Source organism: Gopherus evgoodei, chromosome 6 (genome assembly GCF_007399415.2).
Source record: "Gopherus evgoodei ecotype Sinaloan lineage chromosome 6, rGopEvg1_v1.p, whole genome shotgun sequence".
NCBI lineage: Eukaryota > Metazoa > Chordata > Testudines > Testudinidae > Gopherus > Gopherus evgoodei.
The window spans coordinates 101,640,202-101,658,407 of NC_044327.1; the positions used below are offsets into that span (position 1 = coordinate 101,640,202).

An 18,206-nucleotide genomic window follows, 5' to 3' on the forward strand; every position below is an offset into this window, starting at 1 on the left:
AGTCCATCATATACAGTCATTACTATGACTTGCCTCTAATCCTCCCAGTGAGGATTCCCCCCCACAAAATACTGGAGTAATATTAGAAAACGTCTTTCAGTTCTAAATGGGAGAAGTCTTTGTGAAATTAGTATAATTTTATAACCAGTAAACACAGAGATACTGTTCCTGACAAAAGCTGTATTTACTCCTCTCTCACAAGAGATGTCTTCTTAAACACTTCAACAATCAAAATTTCCATGACTAGAACATTTTTTTTTTTATGTTGGAAAACACAGAAACAGATGACAGCACTGCAGATTATGTCACTGAGCTTTATTTATTGAATCAGAAGCTAGTATAATGGGGCATCCAGGACAAGCTGTATGATTTAGAAAGTTTGGCAGGCAGAGGCTGGGTATTTCAAAGAGGTGACATGGGTCAGCTGTTATAAGAGGTGTATTTATATTTGCATCACATTTTAAAAGATGGCAAATGTGCCAGTACAAAAAGTTTAAAAGGGCTAGGACCCTCCAGATTGCTATACATCTCAGACTTTTAGATTTTATCTGAAAAACTTGTTCTCTGCATTGTGTTTTCTGCTTTTCAGCAGTTCTATTGGTGTCCACAAGAGCACAGGTCAGGATTCTAGACTTGCATGTAAAAAGTCAGAAATACCCTGCAGTTTTCAGTAGTGGCAATCCTAATTCAAGTTTTGCTGTAAATCCAAATCTGCTACCTACAGTGTCTTGGCTATGGTAGTGTCTTGACAGTTAAAGTTTTCAATGTAGGTATGATTTTTCCCTCAAAACAGAGAGTGCATGCTGATGTGCTGCTCCTCCATTGAAATCTTCACTCTAGCTTCTTGGGAGGGGGGACTGTATGCATGTGTCAGGCTTGAGGTTCTTCATTAACAGCCCCATTGCATGGGGACCAGATACCAACAGATTAAACTCCTTGGGGTGACTAGAGTCCTGAATCTTCATGAAAATATTTTAACAAAATCATTCATGTAAGACATGCTAACAGATATTTTCAATTCCAATTTAAAAAAAAAGAAAAAAAAAACTTTATTGGGGGAAAAAAAGTCCCTCTCCTATGGGTTGACATGAAAAGAGCTTCCACTCTTATACATGAGGGGGCCTGTAGACCTACTTGGAATTTTCTTGAGTAGGGATCAAGTGCTTGGATTCTCAGTGTTAACTAGGACCTCATTAGGCATCGCCCTAAATAGGCTTACACCTGACAATTTTGAGGTATGCAGCTTTGGCTTTGTGGTTTATGTCAGTGTTTATGCCTGGCCACTGAGCTTGCTGCCAGTCTCATGGAGTCCATGGATTCATCCTTAGCTTCAGTGGTGATGGTGCATATTTCCTTTATCAACTTGAATTTACCATGGTTCTAAACGTTAAGGCTTTTTAGGTCACTGCACCAGAACATTACAGTTCTAGCAAAGTCTATGGCTGCCAATGAGTCTACAAGGGCTGCTGAAGAAGTTTAGAAGTCCTACTTAGGGTGGCTTCCTATGTAGTGTTCTGAGCAAGGCAGAAATTAAAACTGACACGCAAAAGGAGGGAGCCCTAGAGAGTGGGAAAATCTTGGATGTGACTGGTCATCATTCTGCATGTCTGAGTGAGAGAGGAGGAATTTTACATGTATGCTATCCCATAAATTATCTTCATTAAAACAAAAAAGCCAACTCTCCCCCAAAATGAGACACTTCCACAGAAACTCAATTTATGTCATCCAGCCTACTTATTGGCTGCTAACTGCCATCACCCGTCTCCACTGACACCGAAGTTGTAAGAATGCTCAGCACTCCCAGTGATACTCACAGAGATTAGATGAAGGCATAAACAATTGTAATTTGTATTCCGAATACATGGTATACCCACTTCCTTTATACTACTTGCTCCTATGTAATTCAAAATAGATTGTTATACTTTCCAACCAGTCCCCGGGAGAAGCAGTCGTTCCTAAAATATAGTTTAAACCTTGTCCTGTAGCTTCAAATCATGATCATGTACAATGATTCTGCTAGTATGTTTCACCTCAGAGTCTTATGTCTTTTTTAGATATGGTACCCATGGCAACAGGCACCTTGGAAGTACCCAAGTTAGATTATGTCAAGGAATTGAAGCTGTTGCTCACAAAAAGTGAGTGAGTGTGCGTGTGTTAAAGCAACTCCAGGAGAGGGATAGAAGTGCTATTGTCAGAGAGAAGAGGGATTGCTAAAATTTGATTTTATCACAACTTGCCAAATACTACTACTTTTTCTTTAGTTATATAAAAATTAGTACCATAAGATGGTCTAAGAACCTTCCTGTACTTTCTCCTCATTCGTGGATATCTTTTTAAAGACTGCTTTAGGCAAACAAAACAGACCACAATATTCCAGATGCAGCCTGACACTTTCCACAGGAAATATCATTGTTTCTTTTCTTTGACACTTATTTTCCTTTTCATACAACCTAATATGCTGCTAGACTCAGTTTGTGGAGCTGGGTACTGCAATCATAAGGGTACTGCTCATCACACAACCCAAACACATTTAATTGATTTTTTTTCAGTTGTGTTTCACCATGTTTATAATTACCTAATTTTCTGGCAGCAAAAACTCACTTCATACTCCTCTCCCCCAGGGACTTACTGTTACTAACTTCACACCAATCAGCTTTTGATTTATCCTGCTGGGTTGATAATGATGCCTATGGTTTCAAAATTTACAATTGTCTTTGCAGTACCCTAAAGACTTTATCAGAAATGCAGGGAAGACCGCCTACTCCTAGGTGAATACTGTGACAGTTGTAGCAGAGGCAGGAGAATGCTGGACTATAATTGGACTATTCAGCAACCCTCACTGGTCTGTACTTCAGTAAAGCGGAAACCTGGAAATCTGATTTCAGTGTGGGCCTGGCGTTTACTGGAACATGAATTTGGTTGTTCTACTATAGCTTTGATAGAAACAAACAAATCTATGACTTCCGAAAAGTAACTCACATTCTCTTGAAATACAAAGCAGCTTAGTAATGCAGTTGCTTGTTCTGCAGATAAGTCATTGAAGAGCCCATTAAACATCATTTCTGTCAGGAGCAGTTCATCAGCACTATAATGGAGAAAACGAGAAGGAAGCTTAGGTAAAAGACCTCTTAAAGTAGTATTTCTAATTAAATACATTTTGCATTATAAAGTACATTGCGTGCACAAGAGAGGATAGCTTTTTATTTTGACAGTTTACTGGAAAACTGAAAATTGATTTTGATTTGTCAGGGAAGGGAAAGGAGAGGCGAGAAAAGATGTTTCCGAAAAAAATCAAGTCCTTCTAAACCAAAAAAGCTTTACTCAGCCACAAAGAATCTCTTGCCAGTTTACAAGTGAATTGTTACAGCAGCTATGCCCAGTGTTAGTTACCACTTTGACAGCTAGGACATAAAGGAGATTATACAGATCCAGAGAAAGGATAACAGAATAATATAAAGGGTTAGAACATTTGGTTTGTGATAAAGCCTTGAGAAACTGGGATAGATATTGTTGGAGAAGAGATGGTTAACAGGATACAATTTACATTTTCAAGATATTATAGGATATAAAACAGTTCAGTGTGCTTATAAAATCTAAAGCAAACCTGGTCATGAGCAATATAAAAACAGATCTGCAGACAAATCATGAATTTTCTTTGATTGGGCATCAGCTAAAATACTGTTGCACTTTTACTTCAGGCTTTTTCTAGGCAAAACTCAAATGACAATCAAAATGTAAAAACTCAATACAGCAAAGCAGACAATTAGCAAACAATTCCTAAATTACATGGAAGTATGGAGTTTCATAAGCTACTGACCAACTCCTGTTAGGTACTGCTCAATTCTACTGTGTTATTTGATGTAATAAGATGCATCGGAATTAGAAAAGAATTAGGGCCACAATTTCATGGAGCAGACACAAAAACAGCACCCACTGTGGTGTTAAGTTTTAAAAAAGAATTGTATTTACCAAGAATTACAAGTTTTTAGTAGATATAGCCACTTGTACAAAATAAATCTGGCAAATTTTCTGAGATATTGAAGTTTGATTTAACTGATACAGTTCCCATCTGAATCTTTTTTGAAATACCTGTTCTAACATGGTACATGCCTAGTAAATGCATTACCTTCTTACAATCACATTTATTGTTTTTCACACATCTATTCCTGCAGCCCTTTGGCATCAATTAAATTGTACTCTTCAGTAGTGTCAATGAACAGACATTACAATAACTGTTGCTACACCTAAGAGTTTATGGGCAATCTGGATTAATGGAACACAAGGAACTGGGCTATAGAAATGTAGGAGGCCCTACTTGTCAAGGCATAGTGTAGGATATCTGATAAAGTAAATATTACAGGAGACTAAGGCCTGGGCTTTGTAAAGAAAAGCCATTGACTTGGCCTTTTAACAGATCATTTTCTTATCAGTTCAAATTTCCATTACATTTTATCTTTAGGATATTAGAATCTTATTGCTTTCACTAGCTTATTCCTTTTTCTTTGGAAGGGATTAAAGAAAATCACTGTTCTTTATAATACACAGAAAATGGATTTTTAACATGTGCATTCCTATTAAAGGTTTTTAAAAGTGGCCTCTATCATGCTGTAACAAGGATTAGAAATATAATATGTTAAGCATTAGTAGGGTAGTAGCAAGGCATATGTATGCATAACATGTCCATAGGAACTTTCAGTTACCTGCTGATTTCACAAGCAACTCGTCCTTTCATCTCTATGACATCAGAAGATGTGGCAAAACCCAATCTCCTCAATACACGTTTGCGGCACTTGAGCTCATCCATTTGTAAGACAGTTCTGGCTTTCTTTAGTTCTCGCTTTGCTGTTCTAATATCCACTGCAATCTGTGAACCCAGAAGCGTACAAACATTTTCAGACCCTGTATTCGTAACACAGACACTTAAGACAACTTCAGCAGAATACAAAGATACAGATAGTTGTCTTTTAAAGACATGTACTAACAATATGGCCTCCATCATCATGGTATATCTATACCCATAAGAGATGGGAAATATCATCCCCATTTTACATATAGGGAATCGATGGAGAGAGAGAGAGAGACACACACACACACCCCCCGACACCCCAAATGACCTGGTGAAAGTCACATAAGAAGTCTGTGGAAGAACTGGGAATTCTGAGTCCCAGGCTAGTGCCGTCACCACAAGACCATCCAACAATAATCAAATATAAATAAATTGTGTCATAAAACTTGTAACAAACTGCTCCAATAGGATGACAGACGCCTTCTTGATGATAATTGTAGGGTAGGATAATCAGTTTCAAAATGCATAAATTTAAAAAATCCTTTGATTCCAAGAGCTTTCCAACACAGCTGTCCCCAGCCCTCTTGGCACCACACAGTTAAAGAAGACTAGACTGGCAGCCTAGTTCTAGGCTAATTTACAATCAGAGCCAGACTCCGATACCCGGTCTAACTGGAGCTAAGCAGCACTTTACTCATTAAAATGAATGGGACTGTTGGACTAGACTCACACAAAAAGGGTGCTATTTCAGCATGAATAAGAATGGAAGAACTGGGCACTGAGTGACTTCTGTGGGATTACAATGAATGTAAGGCAGCAGAGAATTTGTCCCAGTGTACGATTTCACTTATTTTGATGATCAAATATTTTATATGGATCAGTTTTTAAAGTCTTTTACACCGAGCCTATCAATCTTTCTGGAATTGTTTTGGGAATAGTCTGCAAGTGTAGAAAAACTGTTCACTTTAAAGTGTATCTGTGACACTGCACATTATGTGTATTATGCACATTGCTACTTAATTTTTCTTAATGATTATGATTAGTGACAACTGAGCAGCCTTCTGGTCCATGTCAATTTTTCCAGATAAATCTTTTTCAGATCAGATTTGCACACTTTCTATCAGATACCTCAAAGAGTAAAGCGTATGCCATGAAAGCTCAGCCAGACCTACTGAGATTCTGCAATATTGCTTTTTGGGGGGAGGGTGACTAACATTTCGCTTTCCAGATAAAATGTAATCAATGAGAGGAGCACACTTATTGGCTGTGCCTTCAGCTAATTGCTGATATAGTCCATCTCTCACCTGTGCTTTTCTTTCACAAAGCTTATATACAGTCTCCAAACTGGAATCATTGTGAAGTGGATGTGAATACATCCTATGTTCAAAAGCTTCTATTTTTTGGATGACTTTTTTCAGTCCTTGCTCTTTGATGCCCATGTCATCAATGGGGTCCAATAATGGTACTCCATCAGGGAACCGCTTCTGTACTTCCTGCAAAAAGATTTAAAAATGCACTTTTGGGAATGCAGACATTAGTAGCAACACAAGATTTTATAGATTAAAATGTACATTTAAAGGACAGACTGAAAAACAAAACAAACAGCACAATTAGACTATTTAAGGTATAGAAGAAACTTTTATTGAAGTTTCATATATGCTGAAACTAGGCACATTAGATTTCAGTTTTTAAAATAATCAGGTAAGTCATTTTGTCTGAAGGCAACCAATGTTTTACGTGTATTCTGTTTCTAAAACACTAAATCTCAGATGACTGAAGACATGAAGCTAATCTGAACGTGAATGTAAGAAACAGCGTTCTCACGCCCTATTGTGTCTGGCTGTTTAGAGTATACTGCTTGTATTGTTTTTTTAAATTATTGTGGAAGTTACGTACCTGTATAGATTTTAACACACTTTGCCTATTGTCGACAGGCCTCAGGTCTTTGGGTATGTAAAGTCGGACACTGCTGATAGCTGAGAGAAGATGCACCAAAACAGGAACAACCTGACAACAACAAAAGAGTGTGGTAAATGACAAAGTAACAATACAGGAGATTTTTACTGATGCCTGTCAATCATTGTAAAATTCATTTTTCATTGATTTCTATCTTCTTAGCAGAAAGCAAGTTGTGATTTCTTTTGCAGATTATTCCAGATTTGTAATAACTGTACATTGTATCTGGAACAGAATTAATAACTTATGCTGAAATGCTGGCAAAAGAATTCTTCCTACCTGATTTTGTAACAGATTTTCTGACCACATGAAACTAACTAAACAGTGATGTCATGCTCAAATTATAATTAACTGCATGATCCTTCAGTGTTATGTTAATTATTACTTTAGCAATAGTAGAAAAAGGCCCAGATTTTAAAAGCTATATAGGCTTGGCTTTGGTCAGCGTTGCAAGGCCTATGTGATTTAGGAGCCTATCTGATTTTCAAAAGGGTTTTAGACACTTGGGATTTAGGCTAAATGCTTAAAATCCCTTTAAAAAAAGATTTATGCTCTAAAGCAGTTAGACATTGCAATGCTGAGCACAGCAAAGCCTGTACACCTTTAAAAATCTGAGCCAAAGTCCCTTAAGAAAAACTGTACATAAAATAAAGCCTACTTAAAATTCATTCTGTTCCTATTTTGGAGTCTTGACTTTTAAACTTGCAAAACACACTATCATACAAATATGAATATGTGCTGTTTTACATTTTTTAAAATAATGTTCTAAATATGCAAGTAAGATGAGAAATGTCTTGCTTACGTAATAACTGAAAACTTTTTTCCCAAGGTTCAGTACAAAAGTTAAAGTATTAGTCACTGCATGTTTTTAGTCTTCTCTCTGTTTAGCACACCTTGTTTCATTCTATTTTAAATAGTCCAACCAATGTCTTTACAAACAACTTTCTTCTGGATCATTACTAGGCTTGAAAGGATTGGCTTTTTATCCGTAAATGTCAATTTCACCACACAGGGATGAACAACAACAACAACAACAAATAATAATAATAATAGTAATTTAATTTACAAATAGGTGAAGAAAGAAAAAATGCTGTCTGAGAATGTATTAGAATTTAACGATATAAACTCTACATTTTGACATGTGACATTGACAATTTGTGTTTTATGGTTATAAAAAGCTTTACATTTTTTGAAACTCAACATCTAGCATCATTAAACAACTGCCTGATCCCTCCCCTATTCTGACTCCCTCCATAATTTCCCACAACTATGAAAATTTAAATATCAATAAAATTTGGAAAAAAAGCTTAAGAATAAACAGATATTATCTACTGAAATTATAAAATAAAAATCAAATTCTGCCAAGCTTAATTAAATAGTGCTTTAAAAAACAGAGGTTAATATGTCCTTGAAAGGCTATAAAAAATAAACAGCACAATCTTCTGAACTGTAACTAAGTCCACTTAATCAGTAATCTCATGCATTTGCAAAACTTCTTTCACATTCTTCAGATATGATGTACAAGTATGACTACCAACATGCTTTGCTGAGTCAATCCTGTTAATACCTATCAAAATGTCTTTTGTTTTACATGGTTTAAGAGCTTGTGTTGCATGTGGTGACAAACGTCCATCTTTCACATTACTGTAAACACTTAATGTGACTGTTTTCAATGCAATACCTGAGAAAAGGGCACCCGTATTTTAGCGTGTATATTCTCAACTTCTTTCATGGCTTGTTTATACTCCGTTGCAATCGCCACTGCATGTTTATTAAGCAGGTAGAAATAATCTTACCATTATGCAAGTGACAAAGTTCAATGGGTATGACAGAAGCATGAAATATCATTAAGAAGTCATTATGAAGTGTGTCCGATACGTGTAATGGACATTATGCGTACTATTCAAAAGTTACTAGATATTAAGTAACCAAATCTTTAGAGAGTTTGGTAAGGCTGCTTCTGTTTCAGAAACCTGAATGCAAGGATATCAGAGTGAAACGTACTGTACACAAATTTTAGAAGAGTAACTTTAATACCTAAAACCACTTGAACACATGCTTTGCTGAGCTGGGGCCTATATTTGCATTATTCTCGTCAGCAAGCATTTAAGCACCAATAATTCCCAATCTGTAAGTGTGAAAATGTTGTTAATAAGCTAACTCTGAACATCATCCCAATTCTATTTAGCAAATTGTGACACGCTTTTGTATTTCAGGGAAGAGTCTGTTATAGCAAAGTAGCAGCATTAAATTGTACTTTGTAGAAATATCATTAGAAATTGGCTTTAGGGATTTTGAAGAAATTAATTTACCAAAGCAACTTCTACAATGTCGATTACAATAGCTTTATGGGCAGATAAGCTGAGTTCTATGTTTTACCACATATAAGAAAAAAATGTTTTCTGTCTGCAGCTAGATAGTGAAACCTAACATTCTACAAAACTCATTTAATCCTAACTTAATAAACATCTCTGCAACTATTAGATTATTTTCCACAGTAGGTTATTTTTTTTTTTTTAATAAAGGGCAAACGTTAAAGTTAAGACGTACTTCTCTGAAGTACATCAAAGATAAAGCATGCAATGCAAGCTTACTTGGAAAAGGACCAAAATCCTTGCACTTCAGAATAGGGTTCTGGCAGAATAAACACCACAAAACAGATTTTGCAGGTTTTCAGATAGTTTTCAGTATACAAAGAACTATGATACTGCAGTCTTTTAAAATATATATCTTTCAGATTTCAGACAATTTCATTAAAGTGACGAACTAATAGTGCTGACTTCAGCCACACAGTTTGTGGGCAGATGCAGTTCAAATTTCCCTATCGTTTCTCCCCATGTTTTGTATCTGCCAATGCACCTCGATGTTGAGCCATAACTCCACTGAAACCCAAAAAATGAAGAGCAAAACCAAACCAAACAAAATCCCTGCAAGAGTAAAATAATGCAGGCAGAAGTCCATCAGCAGAATGGGGGCCATCAAGTTTATTTCACTGCATGCAGCACATATGATTACCTGCCTTGTGGGCAGGTGGCATATGGAGCAGCAGCTCCAGGCACCAGCGCTCCAAGCACATGCCTGGGGCGGCCTGCCGGTCCCTGCAAGGGCGGCAGTCAGGCAGCCTTCGGCAGCTTGCCTGCGGGAGGTCCACCGGTCTTTGGAATTACTTTAAGTCAAAGTTGCAGAAACTATCTGGAGCCTGCATTCCAGGCAACAGGAAAAAAATTGCAGGGAAGGGTTGCAGACCAAACTGGATGAACAAGCATCTCAAACAGGGTATTAGGAGAAAGCAGAGAGCATACAAGGAAAAGACGACGACCACCTTGGAGGATCCTAGAGCCCCAGGCTCCAGCCCAGGCTCAGACATCCATATTGCAGTTAAACAGCGCTGCAATCCAAGCCTCACAATCCCAAGTCAGTTGGCACGGATCACCCATGGGTTTTTAATTGCAGTGTAGACATACCCAAAAAATGCTGTCTTTGTAGACACACATAGATGGCCTATTACCCAACTGAGGAGTTGTAACATATCAGACTAACATTAATATTCTAATCTATTAGAACAGGGGTCGCCAACCTTTCAGAAGTGGTGTGCCAAGTCTTCATTTAATCACTTTAATTTAAGGTTTCGCGTGCTGATAATACATTTTAACGTTTTTTAGGTTTCTTTCTCTAAGTCTATATATAATATAACTAAACTACTGTTGTAGGTAAACAAGGTTTTCAAAATGTTTAAGAAGCTTAATTTAAAATTAAATTAAAATGCTGATCTTAAGCCGCCAGCCTGCTCAGCCCGCTCCCGGCCTGGGGTGCCGTTCACCTAGGCTGGCAGCAGGCTGAGCAGGGCTGGCGGCTGGGACCCAAGCTGGCAAGGGGCCGGCAGCCAGAATCCCAGACTGGCGGCGGGCTGAGCGGGGCAGGCACCCCAGACCAGCAGTGGGCCGAGCTGCTCAGCCCGCTGCTGAGCTGGGGTCCTGTCCGCTGGCTCCTGCCAGCCAGGGTCTCGGCTGCCAGCCACGCTCAGCCTGCTGCCAGTCTGGGGTTCTGGCTGCTGGCCCCTTGCCAGTTGGGGTCCCAGCTGCCAGCTCCGCTCAGCCCGCTGCTGGCCTGGGGTCCTGGCCCTGCCCACAGAGAGGGCACCTACCTTCTCCCTGATTCTGGCCCATTCTCTTCCTCTCTCTCGCTCTGCACTGAGTTGAGGGTGGGGATGCACGGAGCACAGGGCTGGGGGTGAAGGAGCAGGCTGGGGGTTGGGTGCAGGGTCTGGCCAGGAGCTAAATGAGGGAGGGGGCTCAGGGTTGTGGCAGGAGGTTTGGGTGTGGAGCGCTTAAATGGGCAGCTCCCATTTGGTGCAAGGGGTGCAGGTGGGAATGTGGGGAGTGGTGGTGCAGGAGCTCCCATTTGGTGCTCAGGGTACAAGAGTCACAGCAGGCGGTGTGGGGGGGGCTGGGTATGTGTGGAGGGTGCAGGAGTCAGGGCATGGGGTGTCGGGGGTGGGTATGTGTGGAGGGTGCAGGAGTCAGGGATAGGGTTGTGACGGGGATGCAGGGAGCTGGGGTGCAAGGGGGGTGTAGGGGTCAGGGCAGAGGGCTGGGGGACTGGTGCTCCCAGTCCCCTGCCCTGAGCAGCTCACAGCAGGGGACTGGAGGGACACGCCCCCACTCCTGCCCCCCTTCCCCAAGGCCCCATTCCTACACCCCTTCCCCGTTTCCTTACTGGTCTGAGCAGCAAGGGCACTGGGGCTGCTCTTTTCCCCTCCCTCGCAAGAGCCATCGGTGGCAGAGAGGGAGAGGAGGCAGGGCTCGACACAGCACGCTGAGGGAAGAGGTGGAGAAGGGGAAAGCTTGGCTGCCGGCGGAGCCTGCCGTACAGCAGCAGCACCTGCAAGAGAAAGCGGTAGGTGGGGGGGTGGGGAAGAGTGGGCTGGGTCAGGCAGTATTTTTAAATGGCACAGTGCTGTCTGCCAGGGCCCGGCTCATGAAAAATTGGCTTGTGTGCCGTCTTTAGCACGCGTGCCATAAGTTGCCAACCCCTGTATTAGAATATACTGAATATGTTTTAAAAAATCTGATCAAAAAGTCTTTGACTCCAACACAACTGTCCAAACACCTATGGAAGGAGACTTGTGATGCAGTAACTATTCTGGCCTTTAAAACAAGATTTCTATCACTTTTTAAAGTTTCTTGCTTAACCACCTCTTCTCAAGAGCTAACAGAGATCTAACTGTTAAAGGTGCAGTAGTAAGAATAGCTGTTAAAGATCCTATCTGGCAACCAAATAAGCACATGAGCATTCCTGAGTACTAACAAGACAACATGGTGAAATCAGAGTTAAATCTTCAGCTTAATCAGAATTTGTAGAATAAAGGGGCAAGGACATAAAACATACAGCAGGCTGAACACCCATTTCTGCAACCTTGAGATTAAATGGTAGATACCATTTTATGGGGTTGAAAACTGCCAAGTCTGCCTGAAGTATCATCATGTTTTCTATACAATTTTGCTACGTATTTTCCTGAGTTGTGGTTCTTATCTCAAAATCAGGCATTGCTTTTTATTATATTACAAAATGGAAAATGGCTAGAAGTGTAAGTGTTTTAGAATAAAACGCTAGGTTAAAGTGAACTGGCAAGGCTTAGAGGCTCATAGAAAAAAGAAAAATAGTATTTAAATTAAAAAAAATGAGACAATCATGATATTCAAAGATGAACAAGACCCACAAGATGAAATCAGTATGTGTAGAACTGTATGATTAAGTCAACTACAGTGCTTGTGATTTTCAAAGCAGTTTAGGGAATTCAGTCACACATTTTTCATTACACTTAAAGAAAAATGTGTAGCTGTCCTGGAAAATTTAAAATTTCAACTAGATATCCTAGAGAAACCAATGACACTTCTGCACCTGGAGTCAATATCATTCTTAGCACACTTCTAAAATTTATAAAGTACTTTGATGATTTAAGAGTGTTTCATCCAGGGATTTCAAAGCACTTACAAAACATTAGCTACATCACACAACATTCCTTTGAGTTAAGTAACTGATAGAGAGGAACCACTTCATTTACCACTGAAAAGCAGATTCCTCTGAGGTGAAACCTACCAGCTGTTTAAGAATGCAAAGCTACATCAATCAATGTACTTCCCTTCACTTTCTTAGAGAATAAAATTCCCCTCTTTTCTTAATATTTACAAACACTTTTATGATATACTCTGAAAGATGCTATATAGCAGGTAATCAATTATTTTTTGTCAAGGTCCAAATTTCTTGGTCAAGGTATGGTTAAGGTCCAGACTCCACAGGGGAAAAAAATATAATAATAAAAATAAAAACCAAATGAATAATAATAATAAAATATAAAGATTTCTGGATCCATTCAAAAGTGTCAGGCGAATCGTGGATCAAACCCAGACCACCAACTGACTACCCCTGCTATATAGAATATATTTTAACACTATTGATATTTGACAATGAAACTGAACTACAAACCTGCATCTCTCCTTTCTCATCAGGCTTTGCTGGCTTTGCAGCCTCAGTAGCAGAATTCTTCAAACTCTCTTTGCTGCAGTGTAATAGAACTTCAACCACATACAATGGGTCCAGCTCACCAGAATTAGGCTATTGTGGATAGAGAAAGTCAGCAATAGTAAATATCAATTGTTCAAATACTGGTAGCAGAAAGGAAAATGTGACTTAACTGACATTCAAAAATTTTGAGAGGTACTGCCCCTAAACTTTAAACAGTTCAGTACTTTGGTCCTGAAAACCAATACTACAATTAAGTATATTTTAATATACATATGTCTCCCATGTGCGTGCGTGCGCGCACTCACACACAATATATATTATATAACGGCTTTGCAATTTAATTACATCTACTTCAACCAAAACCTGCCCTAGATAGAATCGCTTTCAAAGGAATGTGTTAGCAATGTCAACATTTCCCTGCAGTGCAGGAATTACTAGCTGTTCCAAATCTATACAGCCTTCTATACTTCCTGAGAGAAGTGGGAAGGGGCTCTTGACATCCATTTTGGAATCCAGATCTCCCAAATTCTTTACTTTCCCAGGCTTCTGCATCCCTTCTTCTGGTAGAGAACTGAACCCCATTTGATCCAATCAATAATGGCACTCAGTTGGTCAGGCAGCCTCTGTTGTCCCACATGTGATGCACACACTCACCACTGGGTGAGAACACTACTACCTGAGAACTCCTAACTCTTGTTAGTCTGGGTACTGAGGTCTGGTCTACACTGGGGGTGGGCAAGGCAGCGGGAAATCAAACTAAGTTACGCAACTTCAGCTACGTTAATAACGTAGCTGAAGTTGAAATACTTCGATCTATTCATTGGAGTGTCTTCACTGCGGTGAGTCAACAGCCGATGCTCTCTCGTCAACTCTGCCTGCACCTCTCGCTCCAGCAGAGTACTGGAGTCGACTGGAGAGCACTCGGTGGTCGATTTATCATGTCTAGACTAGACGCGATAAATCGACCCCCGCTGGATCACTTGCTGCCCATCAATCCTGCAGGTAATGTAGACAAGCCCTGAGAGACCAGGCTTAGTCAACAAACCAGCATCACTCACATTACAGCACAGAACACTTGCATGATACTACCAAGCAGCATTTATATTTAACATTGCCAAGGGTTTTAACAAGAAAGTTAATCTACAGGGTTGCAAGTCAGCATTTACCCCCACAACAGAGGTCATTCAACAACAAATCTTTGCAGCATAATAGCACTGATTTTAGGAGAGAGGGGACAAGGAAGGAAAATGACATCTTGTGAGTCAAGATTTCTTATGATTGTGTAAGGGGCACAAATATCTGGCTTATATTTGCACAGGACACAAGTCTGGTGTTCCAACAAAGTAGTATTCTTAAAACAGTGATAATCGTAATGCTCTAGTTTTCTTCAAAAAATTGCAACTTGTATCGAACAATTTGCAGCAGTGTTGTTTCCTTGTAGTAGCGCTGCACTGAAACATTTCCTTTTATTTGGCAGTAGACCCAAGGTATAGAATCACAACAGAAGCTCCATCTTAAACTATCATGTACAAGCTTTTTAAATGTACTAATCACAGATTAACGTAAGATTTTACAAAAAACAGTGTAATCAAGATCAGCTTTAAAAGTGTTTTGTATTGCTGTGATGAAAAGAAAAACATCAAGGGATTTCATTTTATAGATACCTGAAGCAGAATGTAGGCAAATAACATTCAATAAGAGATTCTCAGTGCTTTCTACACAACTTAATTGCCCACTGGAAAACATAAAATATCAGGTTGTCCTGTCCCACAACTAAGTCGTTTTCCAATAATTTAAGTCTTCATTTGTGAAAAAATTGTTTCTCTGAATTCTGTCCTATTTTGTGAAAAAGGTACTTGGCAGCTGTTTTAATTTAGATTTACAAACCCCCTGTGACCATTGCCATCATCTGAACTATATTTGAAAATGAAATCCATGTGTGGTAAAGCAGAGTCTAGCCAAAATTTTTTAAAAGTATGGTGCTTATTTGAGCCTAGAACACACTAACATACATTAAAATAAACTGAATACAGTTTAAGCACTAGAAACCCATGTAGCAGCAAATGTATGATTAAATCATCTTATGTAAATCAGCTATGTTCTGAAAAAGATTAAAACTGGACATGTCATATATTGCATTAGTTAGCTGCATTTTGAGGCTTTTACCCCTTGCTCTGAAGCATCTGATATTTGATATTGCTGGAAACAAGACAAGAACAGATGGACCACTATATTTCCAATAAACGAGAGTTGCAAGGATCTGAAATTCAGATTCCTGGATACGTGTATCAGAGGGGTAGCCGTGTTAGTCTGGATCTGTAAAAGCAGCAAAGAATCCTGTGGCACTTTATAGACTAACAGACGTTTTGGAGCATGAGCTTTCGTGGTGAATACCCACTTCGTCAGATGCAACAGACCAAGTGGGTATTCACCCACGAAAGCTCATGCTCCAAAATGTCTGTTAGTCTATAAGGTGCCACAGGATTCTTTGCTGCTTTTACAGATTCCTGGATAGATGATATTCAGGTTTGTTTTTTTTTTGTAAACCCCTCAGATCGTGGCATAACTTGTTGAAAAGGGCTCAAATCATCAGTCTGGAAGGGATCGCAAGGGTCATACAGTCTAACTCCCTGTCAAGATGCAGGATTTGTTCAATCAATCAATCTTTATATACCATAAAGGTGTATTCTAAATGTAGCCTTTTGAGATAGGGAGAACTAAGAAGGTGTAAGGGAGAGATTACATTTTAGTTGACGGCACTGACAATGTTATCAAGACAAAAGTTTGAAACCCACCCTGCTCTGCGTGCTATCAGGAGTCTCCAAATACCAAATGATAGTGTGGACTATAACAACAGTGTGACAGGTATACAAACTCCACATCAGTAAAAAAGGGATTAAGCAGCTGCTCTGGATACAGGCAGCCCCACCACACCACACCTACAAAGTATGCATTGCTTAGAGCGGGAGTTCATAAGGAGGGCAGGACAGATCAATACGCAGCAGATAGTGGAGGTGAACTGACCTACACTCTGAGCTCTTGCTGCCCAAGGTCTGACTACAGTGATGTGGCCAAACCCAAAGGGAAGAAATTTGGGATTCTCAGAAGGTCTGAGACTTTATCTCTGATTTCCAGTTATTTAATGTCTTGTCTTTACTTGTTGGGAAAGAGGGGATGGATAGGAAGTGATCCAGGGCGGCAGCTGTATAGCACTTCAGTAGTGCAGGACTCAGCTGCTTACACTGGGTCTTGGCTCAGAACCCAGTGGAAAGGGTGGGCTTGGGTTCCCCTACTAACTCCTAGGGGTGTCAAAGGCTGAAGCTGACCCCTGATATGGGGAGTCTATGGGAGAGAAGGCCCTGAGGACTGAAGAGTCAAGTCCTCAACCCAAGGGGAGACTCAGAGATCCCTGCTTAACCCAGAGGGCTACCCTGTTGCTGGATTCTTTATATATTCTGAAAGAGGAGGAAATAAAAATACATGACCAGGTCAGAGGGCTGAGTCACAGAACAGACAGACCACTATCAAACCAGAATGGCTGTCAACAGGGATGCCAAGAAAAGAACGAGGGCCTGCTATGCCCTACCTGACCACTGGGTGATACCCGCAGTGAGCAATCCCTTTCACATACGGCAGGGGTTCTCAAACTAGGGATCGAGACCCCTCATGGAGTCATGAGGTTATTATATGGGGCACTGCGAGCTGTCAGCCTCCCAAACCCTACTTTGCCTCCTGCATTTATAATGGCGTTAAATATATTTTTTAAAGTGTTTTTAATTTATAAGGGTGGGGGGAAGGGTCACACTCAGAGGCTTGCTATGTGAAAGGAGTTACCAGTACAAAAGTTTGAGACCACTGACATACGGCAATATGTAGGCATTGCACAGTGTATTAGAAATAAAGCTTCTTAACCAAAAATAACTACTCTTTGATTTTATGAGCAAATTTTTACAGTCTGCTATATATTTATATAATACAGCACATGGCATGCACAATTTGAGACAAATTCTTCTTGATATAGTAATTCAGCAAAAAGATCATTTGAGCAAGAATAATTTGAACTTTGATTTTTAATGGAAACACTTTCATCTGAAGTTATACTGATATGATTGCGAAGTGAATATGAAATCAGAAAACTGATAGCTAATTAACAACCTGACTAATTATACTAGAAGGTGTCTAGTATAATTAAATAAGTCAGATGCTTAATTTTCACCTCAATTTGATAAATTAATAATAGTATACTCTTTATAGCTATTTTGCTATAATCCTATTATAAAATTCATATTTCATCAGCATGACATTTTATAAGTTTCCCAAAAGTTCTCAGTGGCTGAGTATAACAACGTGCTACTTGGAATGTCTATGAAGTGCCATGAAAACGATTCCATGAGTTAGATGTGGGAAGGAAAGTGTAATAGAAATAAAATGTTTCTGTAATGGAGACAGTCAAGAACCAAGTTCAGTTTGGAAGGAAAGTTTCAGCTTTTCAGGTCAAAAAAGACATGTCAGAGATTTGTGTTTGTATGACGGAATCTTTACATTTTATGTCAGACCTCCAAGATTCCCTTCCTCCACAGGAAATCACATAGAAGCCAAAATCATAAGGGGGTAACAATGATCAAATAAGTTTCTCAATTCAACCCATTCCCCAAATCTTTGTTTTAGGATTTGGCATAGAGTCTCTATATTCACTAATGAAGTACATTAACTCTAACACAATACTTCACTAGAGAAAGAACATTAGTCAACTTTCACACAGGGAGAAAGCTGACTACTGAAGAAACTAGTAGTATTAATGGTATTCACCAAGGATATTACTGTGGAAACAAATAGAAAAGAATTCAGCTGGAACAGTTCCATGATACAAGTGGAGAAAGGAGTTAGAACAAAAGTTAAAGAAAATATTGTTGAAGAAACTGAGTATATATTAAAATGA

General features: G+C 39.4%; 1 protein-coding gene across 1 annotated transcript in view; it reads right to left on the reverse strand.

Moving 5' to 3' along the window:
* MTREX (Mtr4 exosome RNA helicase) overlaps window positions 1-18,206 on the reverse strand; it is a 99,557-nt gene that overhangs the window by 12,084 nt on the left and 69,267 nt on the right. The window contains exons 19-23 of the mRNA XM_030567543.1: window positions 13,229-13,357; window positions 6,683-6,793; window positions 6,091-6,279; window positions 4,701-4,864; window positions 2,980-3,085 (exon numbers count right to left, since the gene is read on the reverse strand). Coding sequence (XP_030423403.1) covers window positions 2,980-3,085; window positions 4,701-4,864; window positions 6,091-6,279; window positions 6,683-6,793; window positions 13,229-13,357 — 699 coding nt within the window. The remainder of the gene's footprint in view (window positions 1-2,979; window positions 3,086-4,700; window positions 4,865-6,090; window positions 6,280-6,682; window positions 6,794-13,228; window positions 13,358-18,206) is intronic.